The 26,305-nt window shown below is 43.0% G+C and overlaps 1 protein-coding gene across 1 annotated transcript in view; it reads left to right on the forward strand.

Moving 5' to 3' along the window:
- Positions 1-26,305, forward strand: part of RXFP1 (relaxin family peptide receptor 1) — a 267,825-nt gene that overhangs the window by 214,849 nt on the left and 26,671 nt on the right. The window contains 3 exon segments of the mRNA XM_029603880.1: positions 18,198-18,240; positions 18,242-18,270; positions 21,668-21,897. Of these exon segments, the coding sequence (XP_029459740.1) occupies positions 18,198-18,240; positions 18,242-18,270; positions 21,668-21,897 (302 nt within the window).

A 26,305-nucleotide genomic window follows, 5' to 3' on the forward strand; every position in this document is an offset into this window, starting at 1 on the left:
TACAGCATTGTTTGGTTGGTTTTTTTTTTTTTTGTTTTTTAACAAGGTGGGGGGGGGGGGGTAAACCTTTGAATCTGAAAAATTCCCCCTACTGACAAGTCAAAAAAAGGGTTTTTCTGAAAGTGTTTCCAGGCTGGATTTTAGATTTAGCCAGCTATTGCAGATCTTCAGCAAGTGTGGTTACATGTAGCTGAACAACTCTGGGTCATGCAAATAGCTATCTTAAATTTAGCCAAACAAATTTTATCTGGCTAGATTTAGGGAAATTTTCAACCACAAACTTAGGGCCTCATTCACTATGCCACGTTAGGCCAATGAGCAAAAGTGAAGCTGCCAAGTGGTAAAAATAATCATTTTTTTTAAAGTGTCATTAATTCCTAGTCTTTAGACATGCATGAGGTTCTCTCTAATATCTTGTAACTTATTCCTTCTCCCTCACTAAGGAGCTCAATTTCAACCAGGTTGCCCCAGGCAAGAACAGATTTTAATCTTTGACACCATTTCTCAAAGGGGTTTTCTCAGTCCACATTGAGAAAAAAATACCTGCAAACTGAGGAGAGAATGCATTACACCCTTTGCACGCCTCAAAAGCTCTCCCGGAGCTGAGTCACAGTGCACACTTCTCAACATGGAGCTGTCTCCCCAAATAGGTTCGTTTCGCACATACCTTGACAGGAATGAACCTCATTCATAAACTAAGGTATGTTGGGAATGATCTTAATCTCTCAACTTTACTGCTAATGCCTTTTTTAGTATGTGTATGTGCCAAAGAGAGCTTCCTTCTACAGTTCATCAAGTGTAATCTTTACAGCAACTTATCGTGTGCTTGGAAATTCTTCTTAATCAGGCCAGTGGCAGCCAATATAATTGTAACTATTTCTGTATCTTTCTGCCACATTTTATTGGTCTCTGATTGCATTTGTTGGTACTTAAAGATCTTCACTTTCTCTACATGCTCTACAAAATAGCCACTGGGTACTGATACCACTATCAGCAATGCCGTTCTTCTGTTTTTCTTCTTCATCACAATATCCAGTTATGCTTCCTGCTATATTTGTGCTCCTGACAGTTATCTATTCTTGTTTGCTAGTCTAATTCTTTAGAGTTTTTTCTCATGTTTTGCTAATTCTATAGCTACATTCTCCTCCATGTGCTGGTGCATTTTCAGTCATTCACTCTATGCACTGGAATAATTGTCCAAACTTAAAGACTGAGACTGATGATGCTTGCTCGCTTTCATTCTTCAGCACTATTTGAGCATTTGAGTCCATTGATGCCATTTAGTTTGCCTGAAGGCTTATTATGGTAGTTCTATATGTGTAATTAATTTCAATAAGACCCATACCATCTTGAGCTCTAGGGATATACAATTTCAGCATACATGGGCATGGAGGAGCTTTCTTGTTTTTACATCCAGTTCTTCAAGATATTTATGAATTAGACTAGCAAACAAGAATAGATAACTGTCAGGAGCACAAATATAGCAGGAAGCATAACTGGATATTGTGATGAAGAAGAAAAACAGAAGAACGGCATTGCTGATAGTGGTATCAGTACCCAGTGGCTATTTTGTAGAGCATGTAGAGAAAGTGAAGATCTTTAAGTACCAACAAATGCAATCAGAGACCAATAAAATGTGGCAGAAAGATACAGAAATAGTTACAATTATATTGGCTGCCACTGGCCTGATTAAGAAGAATTTCCAAGCACACGATAAGTTGCTGTAAAGATTACACTTGATGAACTGTAGAAGGAAGCTCTCTTTGGCACATACACATACTAAAAAAGGCATTAGCAGTAAAGTTCACACATTTTCATGGTGAACTTGACGCACTCAGTCAGTGCAGGGTTCATGTTGCATATTTTAAGGCTATTTATTATCCAAGAGTGTGAGACGCTATCAAAGGCTTTCTTATAAATCCATAGTATACTGAGGTTTCAACTGTTTATACAGCGGGTCATAACGGTTTTATTCAGCATCAAATGTTCTTTAGTTCCATGTGCTCCTCTTTAGATATATTCATGTTCTGTTACCAAGATATTATTGGAATTGATGTGATCATGTACTTCAGCTGCATCTATTGCAATGAACAGCTTATAAATTGTAGGCGAGCAGGTTATTGATCGCTAATTTTTTATGGACATTATTTGCACTCCCTTTGAAAGGAGGGGTGTTCTTCCTATTATTAGACATTGTGGAGTTAGTTCTGGCTGTCTGATGAATTGGTTTTTGTAGATATCCAGGTCTTAGAGGAGAGAGGTAAATATTTCAGCCAAAAATTGGGCACTCCATCAGGACCAGGGCACTTCCAATTTGGGGATATTTTTAACTTTGCTTCTAGCTCAATTGTTGTAACTTCAGATCATTCCATAGTTTTGTTGTTTGCCTAGCATAGAGAGTAATATAAAATAAGTAAATATTCTGCTTCTCTGTTGTGCTCTACAGGATCTTCAATCAAATTTCTCCAAAACAAGGGTGGGGGATTTTAAGATTTAGGCGCAGGCGTAGATTTGTACGCGCAACCTGGCACGCACAAATCTACACCCAATTTTATAACGTGCGCGCAGCCATGCACATATTATAAAATCCGGGGTCGGCGCGCTCAAAGGGGTGCACACTTGTGCACCTTGCGCGCGCCGACCCAAACTGCCTTCTTCCGTTCCCTCCGAGGCCGCTCCGAAATCGGACCGGCCTCAGAGGGAACTTTCTTTCCGCCCCCCACCTTCCTTCTCCCCACCTTCCCCTCCCTTCCTCTACCTAACCCACCCCCCAACCCTACCTAAACCCCCCCTTACCTTTAAATTAGAAGTTGCGCCTGCCTCCGGGCAGGCGTAGGTGGCGCGCCGCCCGATGGCCAGCCTGCAATCCTGGGCACAGTGGCAAATGGCCACTGTGCCTGGAGGCCCCGCCCATGCCCCCACCCACGCCCACGCCCCACCCCCTTTTTTCAAGCCCTGGGACATGTTCGCGTCGCCGGGCCTATGCAAAATAGGCTCGGTGCAAACAGGAGGGGTTTTAAAGGGGTACACGCGTAACCCTTTTAAAATCCGCCCCTATGTTTCTTCCTTCATCAGTAGCATTTTAACAGCATTAATATTCTTCTCCAATTCCCTTTGGAACCACTTTGGGTTCTCTAAATGTTTTATTTTGTTGCCTTTTCATTTAGTTTTCTTCCTATCTTCACAGCTTTTGTGATTCTGTGTAATGACTCACTCTGCTATGGGTCTGGAATGTGAATATAATGGCAGATGACTGTTGTCTTAGGACAAGGTGGGCACTCTGCAGCAAGAATCTTCGCCTGAATCAGCTGCTGTTTCCCCAGGTCTTTTCAAGCATAGGCAGGCCAGAGATATAAAGAACACCAGGGAACCAAGACAGGACCAGAAGACAGGAGCCAGGATCAATGGCCTAAGGCAAGCAACAGAAGAACACAGAACAAACTGTGTGGGCTGTTGAACCAGCAAAGGTGTGCCTTGCTGGCTTCCATATAAACAGCTGTATATTAGGAGCCAGATCTAATGCTGGTCCAATGAGAGGCCTTCATAGGTAGCCCTCCTTAATATTTCTTCCCTTGATATTTACCACGGGATCTGCACTATCTCAGAGTCCCTGTGGCTCTGTCACCAAGTCCTCTGGCTCTACCCATCTGAAGTTGCAGATTTGATCCCTGATATTCTGCTGTTATTTTCAATTTATTATTGAAGGATATGAATTTAAGGCAGGGATTCCCAAACCTGTCCTGGAGACCCCAGAGCCAGTCAGGTTTTCAGAATATCCACAATGAATATGCATAAAATAAATTTGCATATCATGGAGCCTCAGTATATCCTCTTCAGGATAGGCCCTTCCCCATTCTTCATCATATGAAATTTTTGTGCAATTTATGAACCATGAACTCAGCTAATCTGTTGCATTTGGTAGTCCATGGGCCTGTCCCGTGGACAGCTGCACTTACCTTCTTTCCCAAGCCCATCCAAAGGAGTACCAACACCAGGGAAGGCCCCAAGGCAATATGCAGAAGGCCACCTCTTCAGAGAATTTCAAGGGATCGCAGCGGGAAAGCCCACATGGCCCCTGTTAATGACATTAACAAGGGCAACTCTCTGGTTACAAGATGCCTTGGCAAAAGCTCAACTTCATTGAGCAGAGCAAATTGTCTCAGCATGTTCCTGGTCTTCGTTTCTGGTCTTTGTCTTCACCTTGTGGTCAGTCTTCAGTTCATCAGTGTCTTCTGAACCACCGTCTGCCTACCTGTGCTGTTCCTCACCTCTCTGCCTTCCTATCCATCCTGTGTTCCCTCAGATGGATCTCTGGTTCTGCCTTCAGCCTGACTGACTTTCAACTTCACCTGAACTCCACTTGCCACTGACTGAGTCTCGACATTGTCCGAACTCTTCCTGCCACTGACCTCAGCCTGACTCTCAATCTTGTCTGCCCAAACTTTGCCTGTCTCAACCACTGCTTGCCCCTGATTATGCCTATACCCAGCCTAACTCAAACCTTTGCCTGTGGCTCAACCATCTTTCTGGACATCCAGCTCATCAGCAGAGGCTCCCGCCTAACTCCTGCCGGCCCCAGCACCCAAAGACTCAACCTAAAAGGAACAAAGGCTGATATAGGTAAAGTTCCAGTTGGACCTCTGTCGCAGCCATTTCCACCAGCCAATGGTAGGGACCTACAGGACTCCTCCCTGCAAGTTGCACCAACTCTACCTCGACCCAAGGGTCCATGCCCACATCACAATCTTTGTTAAGACCTAAAGAAGATAATATGGAATATTAGTTATCTTATTTTAATTTCTCTTCTTTTTCTTATTTTTTTTTTTTACCATTTTATTCTTTCTTTAATTTTTTTTTTATCAAGCTAGGCCCCTCCAAGGCTTTGGGTCCTGGTCAAGTGCCCTAAGGATAAAGCAGCCCTGATTAGAGGGATTGCCTAATTTAATGTATGATAATACAACCAGCTTAGGTCTTACATTTTAGTGATTTTTATATATTTTATTGACATATTTATTTGATTCATAGTTGATTATGTTATTTTGTTTCATTAATGTTTTGCTTAATGTTTATATATGTTATTTTATTGTTCACCACTATCATTTTAATAAACTAAAATAAACAACTCCTGCTACCTGAAATATCCATGGCATGATTTTAGATCAATAAATCTTAATCATGGACCCCCTTCCCCCTTGCCCCACAAGTTTTGCCAACATTTATCTGATGTTTTAAATCCCAATTCCTTCAGTCTTTCTTGTGTATACCACTGGTATAATACTTTCTATCCATTTTCCTGCATTGTGGCACAGATTGAGTTGCCCTTGCTCAGTCACTGATATATTGTTACCCATTCATTGTCAGATATTCTGAGTCTATGTCTCTCTCCTAATGTCACTTACATTTGAACAGCACATTGGTTAATCTTTGTTACTGACTATGTACTATGTACTATGGACCATGTACTAATTTTTCAAAATATGTAAACTCTCTTTTTTTTTCTTTTTTTTTTTAAATAAGGATCCATGTTTAACACGCCCTTCAACAATAGAAACTTAAACATCAACCCCAAAAAATTCTGCTTTATACTTTTGCTTACATTGCTGAATTCTCATTAATTTTTTTTCTGAAACCCTTGCCCCCTCTAACAATGTTGAGCTTATTTCACAAAGAAATGTTAACCCTGTCTGATTCCTGAATGCCCTACAGTGAGATAAAAGTTAAAGGGACAGATGAGATTTTGTGTAAAAAATATTTCTATGCCACAAACGTAGATAAATAATGCTTTTGGGAGAATTCAGGGCTCATTTTCAGGGGATACTCACTGGTGCTGAGAACCGACACCTTTTCTTTCATCTGCATGGATTTCCCCTTTGGTCCCGCAAAAAAAAATAAAAATGTGCATCCTGGGGGAGAGAAGGAGAGGGCTGTCGGCCCCTAGCCCCGAGGTGTCCCGCTGAAAGAAAGGCCTTGAATTCATTTGCCAACTGTGGAGAGAATCTTGACTTTTCGCTGAAAGAGAGGCCTTGAAATTGTCTAACATCTGTGGTGAGAAAGACGCGTCTGCCGACGTCAGAGGGGGCGTGGCCAAGTCGGCTTTTAAATCCTGCCGAGGCGCAGTGCTTTAACGCCGCTGGCACAACACCTAAGCCACGCACACCGAATGGGCACGCAGCTTGGTCCGGCTTAGTCCGGGTTAGTTTGGGTGTTTGGCCAGGGTCTTTGTCCTTGATTCCCTTCTTCGTAGATGGGGAAGAAGAAAAAAGCAAAGATATTGACTTCGTCACCAGTGCCACAACATCGTACCGGCCCAATGGATCAACATGTCGTAAGACGGAGGATTGATTCAATAGAGGAAGCATTGGGAAGCTCATCTTTAGCATCTCTTAGTCCTGGAGAAGGACCTGCTTTACCACCACAGCCAAGTAAGAGCCCATCTGCTGAAATGGTGACAGAACTGGTAGGAATAACTCCCCTGGAAGTAAGCTTGATGACTCGAGCAGAAAACCAAGGGTCTGAGAAATCTATGCTTAAAGTTTTAAATGTTGAGAGTCTCCCAATTCTTTCTAGTAGCATTGTCTCGGATGTCTCTCCAGATAATGTTACTTTATCTGATTTATGGAAAGTAATTTCAAAGTTAGATAATAACATTACAGTAATGAATAGATCTTATCAGCTGTGATCAAAGTAAATACAGAAACAATTAATGAATATGGGATAAAAATGTTGAAATGTGAAAAAGATATATCAGCTTTGAATGATAGAATGCAATTGGTACAATCATCAGAGAGTACTTTTATGCGTGATAGTTTAAATATGCATAAAGAGCTAGAACGTATGGAAAATTTATTGAGATCAAAGAACTTGAGATTAATACATTTCCCAATAACTCGCCTTCTATCTCCTCTAGAAATATTTAAAAAGTTTCTTAGAGAGATATTAATGTATAAAGAGGAGGAATTTCCATATTTGTCTAAAATATATTACTTTAAAAAGAGAATGGAGAGGAATATTCAAAATGTTGGTACAGAGGACCCTCCAAGTTTGGGAATTTCAACCTTCCTGGAGGAGTCCCTGGACATAATTGAGAATAGGGCAACTCTATTTCTTTCCTTTCAGAGCAAGATAAAGATAATCTATTCAGAAAGTTTTTTTAGGAACAAAGACGTCTCTTTTTGAGGGTATAAGATCCAAATTTTCCCAGATGTCTCCAGAGCCACTCAAGCAAGGAGGAAAAATGTCCTTGCATTAAAACATCGAGTTGTGGCTCTGGGGGCAACTTTCTTTTTAAAGTTTCCATGTGTTTGTTATATAAATTATCAGGGGAAAAAATTTAGGTTTACAGACCTGGTTCATTTAGAGCCTTTTTTGTTAGATAAATCAGAAGCTGGAATTTTAGAGGTAACTCCTTTCTCCAACTATTGCTATTCTGTGTCTAAGTAAACCCGAAGATAGATAATCGGGATTGTATTAGATATTGAATTTCCTATTTATTTAGATTTATATTCCACTTTTCGCACGTTTTCAGCGCTTCAAAGAGGATTACATTCAGGTACTTTAGGTATTTCCCTATCCCCAGAGGGCTTACAATCTAAAGGCCTCATTTTTCAAACGTATCGCACGCGGTAAGGGACGTTTCACACGTGAAATGTCCCTTTTCGTGTGTGATACCAAAATGGGGGCAGAGTCGGCCCCGGAAGAGGAGGAGTCAGGGCGTCACCGGGGCCGACTCCGCGACGACGGCGCGCACAGCGAAAAGGTAAGTGCCTTTTCGCTGCCTATTTCGCTTCCAATAGCTACACCTCCTATGGTGGTGCTATTGGGTGCGAAACCGGCAGCAATTGCACCGCGACGGTGTGATCGCTGCCGGCTAGCGCAGGCCCGCCCCCCGTTTAGGCCCCCCGCCCCTCATCTTCTAAAGTATCGCAGGCCTGTGATACTTTAGAAAATGAGGCCCTAAGTTTGTACCTGAGACAATGGAGGGTAAAGTGACTTGCCCAAGGTCACAATAATCTAAATTTATTTAGATTATTGTGATATTCTCCCTCAGTTATGTTATATGTATAACAATGATATTTCTAAGTTATATTAATAATGATTGCCTTGATATTGGGATACATATTTTTTAAATTGTTTTCATGATATAATCATTGAAGAAAATTTAATAAAGTATAATAATAAAAAAAAAATGTGCATCCTGCAATGTGAGTATCAGAACTTGTTTTCCAGAAAGAAATCACTGATTAAATTGAACAGCTGCAATTCTTCTCATCCAGGATAAACGATGAGGGGACCATGTTCTAAGGTCTTGCTTCACCTTTGCTGGTAATGATTTGTAATTTAAAATGTATAGCTTTGCTAGGATACTGGATAACAAACCCAAGGTACTTTCAAGTGTCTAGCTCAGTTGAATGGCCACTTTGTTTTTGGAGAGATTCTTAAACCCAGTACTTCAGTTTTATTAATATTAGGGATGTGCTTTTTTTTCTTTCATTTAGTGAGTACTAAAAGTGTAAATAATATCCTCCTAAACCATTTAGCACACACTAAATAAAATGAAACAAAAATGAAGCAAAAAAACCAAACTCCAAAACAAATTTGCTTTCCCTGTATACCTCTAATTAATCATCCTATATCCTGGAAAAAAAAAAACAAAAAACTCTATTAATAGTGTCCATTAAGGAAGCAAGGATTGATTATAAGTGGTTGTGAACAAAAACGTTGTGCCTCCTCAGTAAACAGCATTATTCTGTGTTCAGTGTCGTCTCTTGCCCTCATTTCTGCAGTACCTGGATGGTTCTTTATCTTAGCAGCTAATGGTTTCATGGCACACACACAAAATAGCAGGGTGGAGCTATTAGAGCAGCAGCATATGAACAAGAGCAGCCAGGATTCAAATCCCACTAGAGCTTCTTGAGACCCTGAGCAAGTTGCATCACTCTCTCCTATCTCAGATACAAACTTAGGGCCTGATTTGGTAAGGCTTTCCTCCCATTCTGTGTCTCTAAGTAAAACGAGCTTAGGAAATAACGGCTCTTATTGTGAGCTCCCTGGGGACAGAGAAATACCTGCAGTACCTGAATGTAATCCGCTTTAAAGTGCCTGAAATAAATAAGTGAATAGAGAGCATCCCTGTCATGTTGTTCAAGCACATTTACTTTTTTTTGTAAAAGCTAAGCTATGTTGTCAGTCTGGGCTCCAATACTTTCTGCTCCACGCAGTCTGTAAGATCGGTCTGGCATCTTTCCACAGTGTGGAGACAGGTCCAGAAATTTCTAAACACAATCATTTGAAATCATGAGCAGGCATGGCTGGATCCGATTTTCTGACCTGGCAGGGCCCATTTGCCCACACCCGGCTCTCTATCCATTTCGTTTTCTTCCATTTGAGGCCATCTGCTGAACTTTGCCAAGATCTTTGCCCGTGATGCTTTGGTGATCCACTGCACTGAGACTGAGCTCTGACTCCTGCAGGAAAGGAAAGGAAACACAGTGGCAAGAACGTTCTCCACTTTCTCCTTCAGAGAGAACTTTGTAAAACAATGAAACCTCCATCTCTGCTATTGTGCAGTGGATGTTAATTGTCCTCTCTTCTTCTGTAGGTAATTATAGACAGGTTTACAGGCTCTCTAATTTTGTAATTATCTTTAAACACAATCAGTGCTGGTATATATTCATTGCTTCAATGTTTTTGGGTCCTGCTAAGATTCCTTTTCCTATTTTACTTTATTTCTTTTTTGTCAATTGTATTTTATTAACCATTATTGAAGTAATATAGAACAGCAACCAACAATACATAGAAATGGTTATACATTCAGTGATGGGTAATAGATCTGAGATATATAGAAAAAGTCATTCAGATAGTCATCGACTGTAAAGCATGTCCTTGTGCATGGGCCCAACCATGATATTCACAACCATTATGCCTCACTGTCCAAGTTGTAAAGTGGGTCTTCCTCTATGTAATATGGTGAATAATCGATATTTCTATGTATTATATTGTGCGTTTTTAATTGTGAAGGCTTAGCACTCTCAGTGTTATTTCATAGATACATTTTTATTTATTTTATTTTTTATTTATTTAGGCATTTTTATATACCGAAACATATTGTATACATAGAAACATGACGGCAGAAAAAGATCAGACGGCCTATCTAGTCAGTCCATCCATATCAGTTTCTCAGCTCTGCAATCTCTATCACCTCCTTCGGAGATCCTCTGTATTTATCCTATACTATTTTGAATTCAGATACCATCCATGTCTCAACTTCCTTCACTGGGAGGCTGTTCTATGCATCCAGCACCTTTTCTGTAAAGAAATATTCCTTAAATTAATCCTCAGCCCACCACTTTTCACTCTTATCCCATGACCTCTTGTTACAGAGCCTCCTTTCTGTTGAAAAAGGCCTGCCAGTGCCTCCTGAGCACCGATACCTTGGAGATATTTTCATGTCTATCATATCTCTCCTATCCTGCTTTTTCCCTAGGGCATACAGGTTTAGATTTTTAAAATCTGTCCCCATATACTTTATACCAAAGACTACTGTCCATTTTAGAAACCACCCTCTGAATGGACTTCATCTGTTTTATATCATTTGAAGGTGCAGTCTCCAGAATTGTACATGATGGTCCCACCAGGGACTTATGCAGAGGAAATATCATCTTCTTTTCTGCTGACCATTCCTCTCCCTATGCATCTAAGCACCTTTCTGGCTTTTGCATTCATCTTCTCCACCTGTTTGACCACCTTGAGATTATCAGTTCTGATCTCCTCCAGATCCCACTCTTGTTCCATGCACAAAATAATTTCACCCTCTATATTGTACCATTCCCTTGGGTTTTGCAGCCCAAAAACACGGTTCTGCATTTTTTAACATTAAATTGTAGCTGCCAGATTTTAGACCATTCTTCAAGATTCATTACTTCCCTTCGCTCCTGTCTACCAACCTTCCTGGCTGTCTACCCTGTTGCAGATTTTGGTTTAATCTGCAAAAAGATAAATCTTTCCCAATAGTCCTTCCACAATATCACTTATGAAAATGTGGAAAAGAACTGATCCCAGGACTGCTCCCTGTGACACACCTCTAGCAATGGCTCTCTCCTCAAAGTGAACTCCATTTACCATTACCCTCTCAATCGGTTTTTAACCCAATCACTTACTCTAGGGCCCATACCAAGGGCTCTCAGTTTATTTATATCACTTATACAGAACCATGTCAGAAGCCTTACTGAAATCCAAATACACTACGTCTAGTGCTCTCTGACCATCCAACTCTTCTGGTTACCCAGTCAAAGAAATGTGATCAGATTCATCTGATAAGACCTACCTCTGGTAAAACTGTGCTGCCTTGGATCTTGTAATCCACTGGTTTCCAAAAACTGTACTATCCTCTATTTTAGCAGCAAATCTATTAATTCGCTCACCACGGATGTCAGACTAACTGGTCTGTAGTTCCCAGCCTCCTCCTCACTTCCACTTCATATGATGCTCACTCTGCATCAGTTGATGCTTTCTCCAAATACATTTTTTTTTAGCAAACCTTTTCTGTCTCATAGATTTTCTCTGCTTTTCCATCCAGAGATTCCCCCAGATCCAAACAATGCCCTGTTCAGCTTTCTGTCCCTGAGAGCAGAAACTGTTGAGAGGGGACACCCCCCTGGTTGATTCTTACCAGCTCAGCCTGTTTTTCAATTAAGCAATTACATTTATTTAAGCGTACATATTATCTGCTAATCCAGAAAGAGCAATGGCCGATGCTCTGTCTGATTGACTGTGGCTCTCTTGTCCAACAGCTGCTGCACATGCTCAGTCTTCTTGTTCTACCCTGCCACCTGTGCAAGGGATCCCGCTTCATGCCCTCACTCCGACGAATTCAGGGAATTGTAGCACACTCGTCCAAACAATTTAGAGATCTCCAGATTTCATATCCACAACACTAGCCAAAATGTAAAATCTATTATTTTGATCTGAAAAATCTCCCGAGGAATTGCATCATGTTCTTTCTGGATTAGCAAATAGAAATATTTATACCCTCCGCTACCCTCCCCCCCCCCCCCCCCCCCACCTCCTTCCAACCCCCCTTCCAAACCCCTTCCAATCCCTCATTCCTACCCCCTCCCTCGGAATGCCTTGTTACCCAAAAAGCCAACTCTTCAGTTCTTACCAGTTTGACACGTTTACCTCCACTCCATGCTTAAGCTGTATGCAAGTTTTTCTCTCCCCTGTTCTATGTAAGACAATTTGTCACTGTTTTTTATGGTTGCAATGTAAACCGGAGTGATAATTAACTCTGTTATTTGAACTTCGGATAGAAAAGTTATAATAAATAAATAAATAAATAAATGTTCAGGGGCTGCCTAACAATTACAGTAGGAGGGGTTTCTTTGAGCAAGGGGGAAGGAGAAAAGAAATGCCTAGGCCACCATTTTTTTTTTTTTTGGTAGCTCTCTAGCAGCTTATCCTGCTTTTCTTAGAAGAGAACTACACCTTCATGTATTGCAACGGCTCAGTCTTTCCCTTTTGACATGGAGCTATATGGTCAACCTACAGAACTCTCTCCTGACCTTCCTTCATGTAAAAACGATTCCTTTCTTTCCTCCCTTCCCCTCCTCTGCACCCATGTGCTTTTCCTGAACTGATCTGCATTTACATTGTCAGCCTTATGTACCTGAGACCAAGCTTTGCTAATGAAGGCAGTCAATGAGTTAATGAGTACGGAGAGGCAAAAATAGTGAACTGAAATTATCCAGTACAAAAAAATACTCACTCAATCTATGCAAGCAAATAGATGTCAAGTATTTAAATCATAAACTATATTTGGTTGTGACCATCGTAAATCTTGCCGTGGACTGCATGCATTCTGTGTGTCTTTTGTCTTACCAGCGGCACCTAATTGTAATCATTGGTTTTGAATTCAAGAAACAGGATTTTTTTTTTTTTTTTAAATAAATGGGTTTTCTTGTAGATAAAATCACTTATGATCCTTCTGTGGAACAACATCACTCCTCTTCAGATAAGTGTCATTTTACTAACATGCATTTACATTAGTATATATTTTTCAAAAATAAATGAAAGACGCAAGACTCCTCCGCACACTTTGCATTAAAAGATGTATTTAAAAAAAACAAAACCCCTGTTTCTGAATTCAAGACCAATTATATGACGCTGGTAAGACACAAGACACAAGGAATGTGTGTAAGTCCATAGCAAGATTTAAGATGCTCACAACCAAATATACATTATGATTTAACTATTTGACATCTATTGAGTGATTATTTATTGTATTGAATAACATTAAATAAAAACTGGACATGTTTTGGGAAGGATAAGGATATTGATTAGTGCAACAAAATAGCTAGACTCTAGGGCAGGGGTCGGGAACCATGGCTCGCGAGCCAGATATGGCTCTTTTGAGGGCTGCATCTGACTCGCAGACAGTCGCCACACTTTCCCGCTGACCCAGCTGCTCCCCGGTCCTCCTCCACCCGGGCTTTAAAATGCTGTCAGCCGGGCGGAACGCGACAGGACAGCTGGAGTCAGCAGCACCGGCGTGCTCTCTTCTTCCCCCCCCCCCCCCCCCGCGGCCCGGAAGAGGAAGTGGAGAGTATCGGGTGCGTGCGCGGAAAGAAGAGGCCACGCTAGTGCGCTCGGCATCGGCCCGAAGAAAAGAAGACTGCAGCGCGGCTCGGAGGAAAATGAAGAGGTTCAACCGCGGCCGATGGGACTCCGCCTCTGCGAGGGCTTAAAATGAAGAAGTTAGCGTTGGGAGGAGGCTACTGCTGCCGTGAGTTCCCGGGGTGGGGGTGGGTGGGGGTGGGGGAGAGAGAGAGAGAGTGAATGAGCGAGCAAACACACATGCTTGCTCGCTCATTCACTCTCTCTCTCCCCACCCCGGGAACTCGCGGCAGCAGCCCTCCTCCCAACGCTAACCTCTTCATTTTCAGCCCTCGCGGAGGCGGAGTCCCATCGGCCGCGGTTGAAGCTCTTCATTTTCCTCTGAGCCGCGCTGCAGTCTTCTTTTCTTCGGGCCCGATGCCAAGCACACTAGCGTGGCCTCTTCTTGCCGCGCAGGCACCCGATACTCTCCACTTTCCGGGCCGCGGGGGGCCTGTGTGTATGTGAGAGAGATTGCATGTATGTGAATGATTGAGAGCCTGTACCTGTGAAAGAGACGTATGTCTGTGACTGAGAGCCTGCCTGTGAGAGAGAGAGAGCATGAATGTAAGTTTACCTTGGGAACCTGTATGTGTAAATTTGTGATTATGAAACCTGTTTGTGTGAAAGAGTATGTGTGTATGATTGAGATCCTTTGTGTGTGAGAGAAATCATGTGTATGTATGATTAAGAGCCTGTGTGTATAAGTAAGAGAGAGATCATGTGTGTCTGTGTGTGATTGAGAGCTGATTTAGGTGAGGGAGCATGTGAGTATGTGATTGAGAGCACTGTGTGTAAATGAGAGAAAGAGAGGACATGTTTGTAAGCATGTGAATGAGAGTCTGTGGGTGAGAGAAAAAGACAGCATGTATTTTATGTGATTGAAAGCCTGTGTGTGTGTGTGTAAGCATGAAAAGATAGACAGGCATGTGTGTAAATGTGTAATTAAGAGCCTATATAAGTGAGAGAGAAAAAACATGGTATATGTGAGTGACTGAGAGCATGTGTGTATAGGTGTGTAATTGAGAGCCAGTGTGAGAGAGAGCGCTGGTATGTGACTGAGAGAGGAGAAGTTCCAAGCAAACCACCTGCTAATTCAGAACAATCTCAGGACACCTGGATATCAAACGTTCCCAGGTATGCAGAGCAAAAAAATTTTTGTATCCTTATTATTTTTCATTACTGTGGTCTTTGTGTCTGCTATTTGAAATATTTTGTTGGTATCTGGAAATGTTTTATATGAGTTTTTAATTATTGGATATTCCACTCCTCAGCTGTTTCGAAATATGTTCTTTTTGTTAGTACAGTTTTACTGCTGATGATTTTATATTTCTTATTTGTTTTATAAGGATGGGGTGATGTTCTTTTTTCCTTTGTTACAACTGCATACAGAGACTCTGGCTTGTTGCAATTTCCAATTCAGTTTTGTCTGCATGCTTCTTGTTAGGCGTTTTGGTCTTTTTATTCTATGTTAGGTGAGGGACAGCACGTGATTCAGGTGAGGTTTTCTGCTGCGTGTAGTTTCTGTGTAGGACTCTATAGCAGCCTGACTTGGTCCGTTTTCCCTAATAGGAGATGTATTGGTGTCTTAAGGCCTGGTGTAATATTTTCAGAGACTTATTGTACTTTAAAAGTGTGATCTTACATAAAATTGCACACATTTACTTGTATTTAGTTTTAAAACATATTGTATGGCTCTCATGGAAATTACATTTTAAAATATGTGGCGTTTATGGCTCTCTCAGCCAAAAGGTTCCTGACCCCTGCTCTAGGGAAAGTGTTAATCCAGAGGTTTAGACTGCTTGCTGTTTCTGAAGTAAGAAAGAAGTATAATTAGCTACAGATAAATAGTAGGGGGCAGATTTTCAAAGGGATACGTGTGTAACCCCCGAAAAGCTGCCCCTGTGTGCGCCGAGCAAGCCCTGGGACGCGCGTATGTCCCGGGGCTATCGAAAAAGGGGCGGTCTAGGGGCGGGGCCCGCGGTCCGGGGGGCAGTCCAGGGGTGGGGCTGAGTGCTCCGACACAGTGGCCTTGTGCCGGGCATGGCGTGCCGGCAGCCGGCCGGCGCAAGTTACACCTGCCTTGGGCAGGAGTAATTTTGGAACAAAGGTAAGGAGGTGGGTTTAGGTAGGGCTGGACGGCAGGTTAGGTAGGGGAAGGGAGGGGGAGGCGGATGGAAAGTTCCATCGGAGCGGCCTCGGAGGGAATGGAGGAAGGCTGCGCGGCTCAGCGCACGCAAGTTGCACAATTGGGCACCCCCTTGCGCATGCCGACTCTGGATTTTATAATATGCGTGCGGCTGTGCACGCATGTTATAAAATCGGGCGTAGATTTGTTTGCGCCGAGTTGCGCGAACAAATCTATGCCCACGTGCAGGTTTTAAGATCTGTCCCTATGTGTGTGCAAGGGGGTAGTGAAGTACTTTTCTCTGGATTACCATGCAAAGGTAGTTGCATGGCAATTTGAAGTAGGTTGGATATGATGGACCTCTGGTCCTCTTTTAATCTACAAATTATGAAAGAGATAGTATATCTAAGGCTTCTATTCTCAAGTGTTTATAAATTGTTAATTTAGGTGCTTTGGGGACACAGGTACTATTGCTGGGTTCCTTGTGCCCTTGAATTAAATACAACATTTTGTGATGCTGGGAAGTCAGCAGTGTTGCGATCCTGCTTGCGACAGCACCGCAAGCAGGCTCTTACCTTCCTCGGCTGGCCCGGCCTGGTCCCCGATGTCATCACCGGCACGGCAGGAGCCGTGCTGGGGTTCCTGGAAGCAGCTGGAAGCCACTATCGTACTGGTGTGGCAGGAAGCCGCGGACTCCAGTTCCTCTTCGTGGCCCAGAGGCTGCAGTCTTCAGTATCCTTCTTGCGGCTGGAGCTGCCTTAGTCCTTCCTGTGCGGCAAGGAAGCCGCCTCCCATGTCAGGGCCTGCACGGCCCAGCTCCGGCTCCTCCCCTGCTTCAGTGTTTCAGCGTCTTTCAGCAGGGACCGCTGTCTGTGGTCCTGCAGTCCTGCTTCCTGCCTTTCCTTAGGCGCGGGGCTGCCTCTCTCTGCCCTTCTTGTAGGGCCAGTGAGGGAGTGGGGCCCTGGACGATGTCACTTCCTGGATCCGCCTCTTCAGCCTACAAAAGGTTCTTCAGGTCATTCCTTCATCGTCTTCGCAAGGAGCAAGTCCTCCTTAGGACTCCACATCTGTTTCTCCTACTAGGCACTCTGTTCTTTGTGGGATCCCGTGTCTTCGTATTGTTCCATGTTCCGATCTCATGCTCTGATGTCTTTGATGTTCACTGATGTTCCAGACTGCCCGTCTGATCCTGATGTCCTGATGCCTGTCTGTTCCGATGCCCGCCTGTTTCCTGATGTCTTCAGCTCTGCTGACCCATCCCTCGTGGTCCGCAACCAGTCCGGCTGGGTTGAGTAGAGCGCGTAGTGGCCTCAGTGGTGCGCGACAAGTCCGGCTGGACTGTGTAGGGCGCTGGTGGATCTTTCCATCCGACGGTACCATGGAGTCATCTCATCTCTTGTCTGGCCTGCCTTGTTCTGAGTCTGCCTTGATGTCCGTAAGCCTGATGTCTGCCTTGCCTTGATTTTCTTGCCTGATGTCTTCCTCCCTGGCAGGTCCTGTCCTTCAGTGTGGTCCACAACCAGTCCTGCTGGACTGTGTAGGGCACCTGAGGGATCTGGTCACCTGCCCGTTCAACCTGTCCTTGGATTTCCATGCTCTGATGCCTTCTCATGTGTTCCGCGACTCAGCCCGGCTGGGCTGAGTAGGGCACCAGAATGGACATTGCTTCCCTGGAGGTTCCGGGCTTTTAACCATTGGTTTTACTCTTGCCTTGCCTTGCCTTGCCTTGCCTTGTTATGCCTTGCCCTGCCTTGCCTGACCGTGCCCTGCCATGCCTTTTCGTCTGCCCTGCCACGCCTGTCATCTTCATCTGCCCTGCTACGTCTTGTTCCACGTCTCCGTCCGGCCATGACCTCTGTCCGGCCTGCCGCTTCAAGCCGCTACCCAGTGGCTAATCCGAAAGGGCTTGGAACGGTGTGATGACCATTCAGAGACCACACCATTGCGTTGGTGGCCTCACGGAAGTGTGCAGGTTCGGTAGAGGGTCAGGATTTCCAGTCTTCCCAGAAGGGACGTCTCACCGCAAGGGCACACATTCCTTGTCCCGCGCTGGGGAGCGCTCCCTAGCGCTCCCTTCCATCCTCAGCACAACAAGCAGTGTGGAAAAGGCACAAAAACAGAGTGGAAGACCAAGACAGGCAAGGAGAGGGATGTGAGAGTACTAGGGGAAGCGATATTTTTTCTGGTGTTTAATCAGAAAGCACCTATTTTATTTGTTTTTATTTTTTAGCATTAGGGTGTTTTATCTGTATTTATCAATTAAAACCTAAAATCAGAAGCCTTATGCATAATGGTGAATTTGCTACAGTTTTGAATGCTACAGTAAGCACTTTGGATTAAACAATTTTATATTTGTCACTGACTATATGATGAATTACCTGATACAATTGAATTTATTTATTCATTTTTTTTCTTACAGCAGCCTAGAGGGTATTGAAATTCCAAATATCCAAAGACGAATGTTTTAAACCACTAGGAAATCTGTCCCATATGTAGTTAATGGTCCAGTTTAACTTCTCACTACTTTTTTTAGCACATGGATGTGCTATTTAAGAGGCCTCTATAATTTCTGTGTACTCAGTAATATTTCAAAACTTCATACAGCAAGCAGTAATGTTCACCCCACATCATATAAAAATATTACTGCTATTAATTTTTAAAATTGTAACATTGCTCATTGGTAATTAGCCTGAGACAAGCCGTGTTAGCAAAAGAGTCACCAGATTGGTCCAGATTGGCTGTGATGTTACAAATAGCATCACACACGTTACATGAACTCAACAGATCTCATTCCATGTGAGATCATTTATGACATTGTTGAGAATAAGACTGTCCCTGAGACCTCAGACAAATTGCAGTCGAACTGTTTAAAAAATATTTTTGAGCTGGTGGCTTAGCTATAAATGATTTGACTGCCACAGGTTGCATGTTTCTCCTTGCTATGTAGAATTATGAAACATGACTTTATGGAAGGAGTGAAGGACCTGAGGCAAGACCAAAGGCCCTTAATGCACCAGCCCACTAACTCTGCATGTCATATAAACCTCCCATCACAAATTTTAAACAGGTCGCTATTGTAATTTTAAAGCTGCTCTAGAGCTACCATGGTGGTGAGCATTTTGTTTCTAAGACCCTTGAGATCATGTAATGGACTGTTCTAAGTAACTAGAATGCTGTTTATCAGCCAATCAGAGCACAGAATTCCCATCCCAGTACTGAGGGCTGTTCTCATGAAGTTAATAATTAACTGTTGAGGCTTCAATACTTACTTCTACAAGGTCCTTCCAACAGGTGGTTATAAAGATGTATGGTTAGTTAAAATCTGTACAAAGTATTTTCTATCAGATTATTATGGGCAGAGTGGTTTAAGTGATCTGGAAGCACCATGGGCAGCATCAGATTTTCCCTCCCTGTTTATTGTTTATGCGCTGTTTGTACTGTATAATTTCTGCTTCACTCTAAGAAGACTTCCATTTGTTTTAAAACTAATCATCATTATCCAATTACTTTTTCAGCCAAAATGAATCGGCTAATTATAACTTCTAAAAAGAAAAGTTTGTATAAAAGAAAGAAAGATTTTATGCAGAGTAACACACTCCAGGTTATGCACTTAGGGGTAGATTTAAGACCTGCACCTGTGCGTGGGCATACAAGTGCACGCGCTACCGGCGCGCGCATATGTACGCCCGATTTTATAACTTGCGTGCGCAAGTTATAAAATTGGGGGTCGGCACACGCAAGGGGATGCACACCAGTGCACCTTGCGCATGCCGACGCCCGCAGGCTCCCCCCGTTTCCTTCCCCCTAACCTAACCTTCCCACCGCTTCCCCTAACTTTTCCCCCCCAGCCCTACTCTAACCCCCCAAATTTTTATCAAACCTTCTGCGCCTGCCGGAAGCCTGCTGGCACGCAATCCTCCGACACAGCGGCAAATGGCCGCTGTGTCGGAGGCCTCTGGCCCTGCCCCCGTCCTGTCCCTGGACCGCCCCTTTTTGCAAGCCCCGGGACTTAGACACGTCCCGGGGATTTATGCGCATCGCTGGGCCTTTATAAAATAGGCACGGTGCGTGTAAGGCGATTTACGCGCGTAGAGCTTTTAAAATCCGGCCCTTAGGGCCTGAATTTAAAAAGCATTTACTCGAGTAAAACTGGGTTTTGTTCGAGTAAATGGGCTTTAGAAAATTGCTACAATATGCACCATTGAATTGTCCATAGGATTTACTTGCATAAGTGCACTTTACTTGAGTAAATGGCTTTTGAAAATTGCTATGATAGTAGTTACATTTATGCACATAACTCCTTTTGAAAATTACACCCGTACTGTATAATGTTATTCAAGGGCTAAAGTCTCTAATATGCAAACTTTAGAGCCAAACACAAATATATTCAAGATGTAAATTTTCATGGGACATAGCCATATATCTTCCTGCCCCTCATAACTGTCTCCTCCCCATCCCATTGGCCAGTTTGAATGTTAGTTTTTGTAACTTGAAAACAAAATGCATTTTGAGCATTTTGAGATATAGTATTTGAAGGTCTCTATCATATCCCTATCTCGCCTTTCCTCTAGAGTATACATGTTTAGATCTATACTCTAGAAGAAAGGCACGATAGGGGTGATATGATAGAGACCTTCAAATATCTCAACGGTTTCCATGCACAGGAGATGAGTCTTTTTCAATGGAAAGGGGGCTTTAGAATGAGGGGTCATGCGATGAGGTTGAAAGTGGGTAGATATTCAGGGCATAGCCATGCTGCTTAATATCCCTTCTGAATTAGCCAGATAAGTTATATCCACTACCAGTTAATTTACAGGGTCATTTACCATTTCGCGTTAAGGTCGTAATGTGCGCATTAAATAGCGCAACCCAAGCTAGTATGCAAATGTGACATTTGCTATGCAGGTGGGAGCAGTTTGGATGGAGTTAATGGTAATGAGCAGCTCCTAACATCAAATGTGATAGAATAACATACTGCAATGTGGGTTTTAATGCCAGAAATAATTATACCTTTTTTCTGTGCGTTCCCAGGCGAAAAATCACACATGCTGTTAAGAGAGAGAGAACCACTGTAAAAAGGGGCACTTTTAACTCAGAGTGGGATTTGGGGCAGTGGGGTAGGTTTGGGTGGGGGGGGTTTACATACACAACAGGAGGTACGAATAGCAAAGTAGACATTACTGAAGATTTTCTGTCATTTCACTTGATGAAAGCCTAGGTACAAGTGGAGTTGATTTGTACAATGCACTCTCTACCTAGCTTGTACAAATCAACTCTCTTGTACCTTTCATCAATTGAAATGACAGAAAATCTTCAGTAATGTCTACTGTGCTGTTCGTACCTCCGACTGTGTACATAAAACCATCCCCTCAAACCCCACTCTGAGTTAAAAGTGCCCCCTCTTATAGTAGTATAAATAGTAGAGTGTCATACCAGCTGTTCGCAACTTCTTCTAAAGAAAGGAGCAGAAATATAAAATCTAAGTGGCCAGTACTTCCCCCTTTATTGCACTGAAGCAATATGTACATATCTTTAGAGTTATACATCAGCATGCATTATTCCCTCCACAGAATAGGTATAATAAAATGTATCAATAAGCATTTTAGTAGAAGTCTGCATTTATAGGATTTCCTACTGATCACAAATATGTCATTAATTGCAGTAAATAGACCAGGTTTACACTGAACTCTTTTCCAAAAGGGGCACACAAAATGTGGCAATAATGCATCTGTCAAGGTTTGCAAAAGATGTGCATTTAAAAAAAAATGAACTAAAGATTAGGTTCCATAGCTAAAGCACAAAAGAAGAAGATATAGTATCACTACCAAGTAACACAAAAGTAAATAAATAAAGCTAAGCTGGTTTTTCTCTTCTTTTTCATTTGATCAGATACTTTAAGAAGTTCCAGTACTGTGGCTATGCTCCTCATGTGCGCCACTGTAAGCCCAACACAGACGGCATTTCATCACTGGAGAACCTGCTGGCAAGCATTGTGCAGAGAGTGTTTGTCTGGGTTGTGTCCATAATTACTTGCTTTGGAAACATATTTGTCATCTGCATGAGGCCTCATCTCCGATCTGAGAACAAGCTCCATGCCACATCCATCATTTCTCTGTGCTGTGAGTAACTCCTTGAAGCAAGGAAGCACTTATTAAAGCAGGGATTTAAGGTGTAGCATTAAATCCTCTCTGTCCCTCAGCACTAGCTTAATGATTCTTAGCATTTTGCGCTGCTGCTTTCATGTGGGAGACCTGAGTTTGGGAAGGACTGAGTTTCTCGATCCTCAGGGCAGTCGAGGCTAGGAACATCACAGTGGAGGCAGTGTTCACAGCCCTGGGGATGATGCACATCGCATTACTCTGCAGCACACCTCAGTGGCTGGTCAAGAGGAGCAGAATGGCCTGGATGAGTGTGAGTGTCATGCATATGATACTCGCAATCCTTGATGGAATTATATATATGTGCTAGTTCTTTTTCTTCTTCCCTTAGGAGGAAAATTTTAGACTATGTACACTGTCTTATACATATTCAATGTAATTGGAGGTGTGGGGAGGAAGGGGTCAAAAAAATCAATTAACTTATCTATAATAGGTTTCAGATTTCAAGCTAACCTATCACTAATCATCATTTTTTGCGAAAGATTTTGAAAAATAGAAAATCTGATTTCAGACTCTGAATCATCATCCTTCAAAAAACCCTGATATACCAATTTGGCCAATTTGATGGAAAAAAAATTACATTTTACAGACCTATTCCATTTTGAAATTACAAATTGGTGGTTTTCAGACTTTTACTTTAAAAACATGGATTAATAGTGTACTTAGTTTCAGCTTTCTACACAGTCTTTATTCATACTCATAGTTAAGAGTGGAAAACCTATTTTATTACAGTTTCTAACCATCTGAACCAATGCAGTACTACATCTTACAAAACAGGAAGTTGTATTACATCACTTCCTGAATAGGGTCTTTTTCCTCTTTCATATCTCTGCAGTCCTATCCCAGTCATTTACTGATCTCTAATGGGGAAGGATTGCAAGCAGCAGCAGCAGCAGCAGCAGCAACTCCAGCGATAGGTGTTTCTGGAGGAAATAAAGCTCAAAATTTGAGTCATGAATGGTTGAGGAATGATGGGAAAAAAGGAAAGCCCTGGCAGTAAAGGAAAATCTTATGCTCTGTGAAACCATGCTACAAGTAATTTAATTTGCTTAATATGTGAGGATGGCTTACTTAATGAAGAAGATACAGCACAGACACTTGAATAAGAGGCATGGGTGAGAATATGCCAGGTCCTTCATGGGGCCTCGTGGCATTGCCCTTAAACCAAGATGAAGTTGATTGGTTAAACTCTAATGTGCAGCAATATCATCCTTTTTCACAAAACCCTTTAGAGCAGGGGTGGGCAATTCCAGTCCTCGAGGGCCAAAAACCAGTCTGGTTTTCAGGATATCCCTAATGAATATGCATGAGAGAGATTTGCATGCACTCTGCCTCAGTTGTATGCAAATCTATGTCATGCATATTCATTAGGATATCCTAAAACCTCGACAGGTTTGTGGCACTCGAGGACTGGAATTGCCCACCCCTGCTTTAGAGGGTAGCTGGATAAGCATCTCAAGAGAAAAAGGGTGTCCAGTAGGGATGTGCAGAAGAGAATTATTTGTTTCACTTTTTCCATTTTTTTTCATGGGGGAGTTAAATTCCTTTCATTAGTTTCAATACAAAAAGAACAAATTTGATTTTATGTCCTAATCATTTTTTGTTTGCCATTAAAATCAATGGAAGTAGCATTGCAGCCTATCTTGAGCTCCAGAATTTGTGTTTTCTCATCAATTCTCATGAAATTTGTGGGAAGAAATCATCAGAAGGGGAAAAGAACTGCAAGGTACCTAGTCTGTGGCAAAGTGGCACAAAAAGTGTTGCATGAATAGTCTAAGGTTCTGGAAATGGGAAAAGGGTACCATCATTGGTAGGAGTTGCCTATGGAATCACCAGAAGAGCAAAGAAAAATGATAGTGTGGGAAGAACACCATAAGGCTCTAAAAAAGGGTGCCAGCAACTGTGGCATGAACTCTTACTGACAGCACCAGAGGCAAAGTGACACCAAAAGTGGCATCAGCACCATGAAGGGAGAATGAAGCTGAAAAGGGCAGGGAAAGCTCCAAGGCAAGGGGTCAAGCAGTACATAGAGTGGCATCAAGACACCAAAACAACATGAGAGGTGCAAAGCAGCCCCACTCCCAGAATGGCAGGAACACATCAAGATGTAAAGTCTGGGGTATAGCAGCAAGGCACAGTGGCAAAAAGAACTCCAAGGTATAAAGTGGCACAAAGATTCCCAAGGTGTAACATGAGGAATATAGCTGCAATGCAGAGTACCATGGAAGATGCCAGTCATTCTGTGGAAGCACGCTAGCCAATTGTCAGATTCAGTACAAGAAAATGAACTGTGATAAGTAATCATTTTCTTGGTATAAGCTTTCCCTTCATTCCCTTCTTCAACTTGATCTGGGTGGAATTTTGATTTTCTTGTGAAATGGGATTCCTGAAGGAAACTTATATTCAAAACATGTACATGGTTTCTCTAATGAGCGTGGTTTCGTTTTCTGGGAGCTGTGAGAGTTGATTATTTTAGAAAGCTTTTCCCATGTTCTATAGTTAAATGCTGGCTATTCCATTTCATGATTTTCTGCCTTTGCATGACTTCTCTTTGTCTTTCTGTTAGTTTTACCACACTCAGAACATGGAAATCGTTTCTCTCCTGTATTTTTTTTTTGGCTCTTCTGTATTCCTTCTTGCAGACCAAGGGCTTTAAGTGAATTAACCACCCCTGTATAATCAACAATCAGGGTGGGAGAACCAGGATGGGACTGTGAAGAAAAAGAACAGATGACATGGAAGAAGAAATCTGTATCTTTTGTCTTTTTTTTTTATTTTTGGTCGAAGGACAAAAATTCCTTAGTATAACAAACCAAAAAGAAAGCACAAGAAGCAAACTGGCACCCAAAGTGGCATCAGCATCCTAAGGCACCAAAGTGGCAATGCAAATGTGCACCTCTGAGTTGCTGCCTACCATATATTGCTTGCTTGCTGCATTGATCTGCTCAAAACAGTGCTCACTTCTCTGGATTGGATTGTTGCAGCAGTACCCGCTACACAATACCTACCCAGAGGGGAAAAAAAACTCTTTACTGGCACTGCTGGTCTACTGCCACTCTCCCCGCTCTCTGCCTCCTATGCATAGACCCTGTTTTACCCTCACCCAGAAGAGAAAATTGAAATAGCAGCAAAGTGCTTGCCTGGCTGCCTGGCATTACTTTCCACATTGGGTGATACCAGTGCAGCACTACTGAAGCATCAAGCCAGGCATACAACCAGATTTTTTCTAAAATTGATGAAGAAGTGATCTGTGGATACAGAGCTCAATATACAATCTCCTCTCAGAAGAAAGTCTAAGAAGAAATCATGCAGCACTGCCCGCCTTGTACATGTCCAGACCATAGCATCTTCATCACTGGATTGAGAGAGCAGCAATAGGCTGGAATTGAAAGAAGTTTCACTCTGGTACGTTGCCTTTGAGGTCTCCTTACCAACAAGCTGGCCCAGTGCCCACCAGTCTATCACATGGCTGTGACATCACGCATGACTCAGCTGTCCCGCTGATGGTTAAAGTAACATTTTTAATTGTCAGAATAGTGAAGAAATGTACCTGTTGCCATTCTATTCATTCCTATGAACCAATAGACCCATAGGAATCAATGGGACCAAAACAAATGAAATGAATGGGACCCATTTGATTCAGATATACATTTGTTTTAAAACAAATACACATCCCAAATGTCCAGGGGCTCTTCCCATAATTCAAAGGTAGTAAATGCTGAAAATGCCCCTGAATGTAAAAAGCAGTCTGAATGGAGGGCCTGACAGTCGACATGACTGGCAGGCCATGGTAATGCGGGCCCAGGCATGCTCGGGAGGTGGTAGGTCCCTAGGGGGTAAGGGTGCCCTAGGAAGAGAGGAAGGGCAAGAGAAGGCAGGGGTCATCAGGAGGACAGGCAGCCGAAGGGGGAGCTAGGGTCAGGGGAAGGTGAGGTGGCTGCCAGTGGGTTAAGTGAAGGGCAGGAGGAGGAGCTGAGGCTGTGCTGGCCAATTCTGATTGGCCAGCGGGCCGTGCTCGAATCTAGGGGTAAGGGCTGCCTAGGAGCAACGCGGCACAGTCCTTCACTGTGGCGCGGCTGCTCCGGTAGGCAGAGGCCGTTTTCTACGCGTAGTTTCCCCAGCGAAGCTAGGCGTAAAAAAGGGCTCGGTTAGGCACGTATCGGTCGGTGGAGGTGCTTCGCCGGCGGGCGCGTGCTCCCAGGACGGTGGGTCGGCGATCCGGAGGCGTAGCGGCTGCGGAGAGTCCGAATATGGCTTCAGAGGAGGCGGCTTATGTCCCGGGAGAGGTCGAGGAGGGCGGCGTCCCCTCTGGCCTGGAGTTGGTTTCCCCCGAAGTTGAGCGGGTGAGCAGCGTCGAAGCGGGCGGGGG

The sequence above is a fragment of the Rhinatrema bivittatum genome, chromosome 1 (genome assembly GCF_901001135.1).
Source record: "Rhinatrema bivittatum chromosome 1, aRhiBiv1.1, whole genome shotgun sequence".
Taxonomy (NCBI): Eukaryota; Metazoa; Chordata; class Amphibia; order Gymnophiona; family Rhinatrematidae; genus Rhinatrema; species Rhinatrema bivittatum.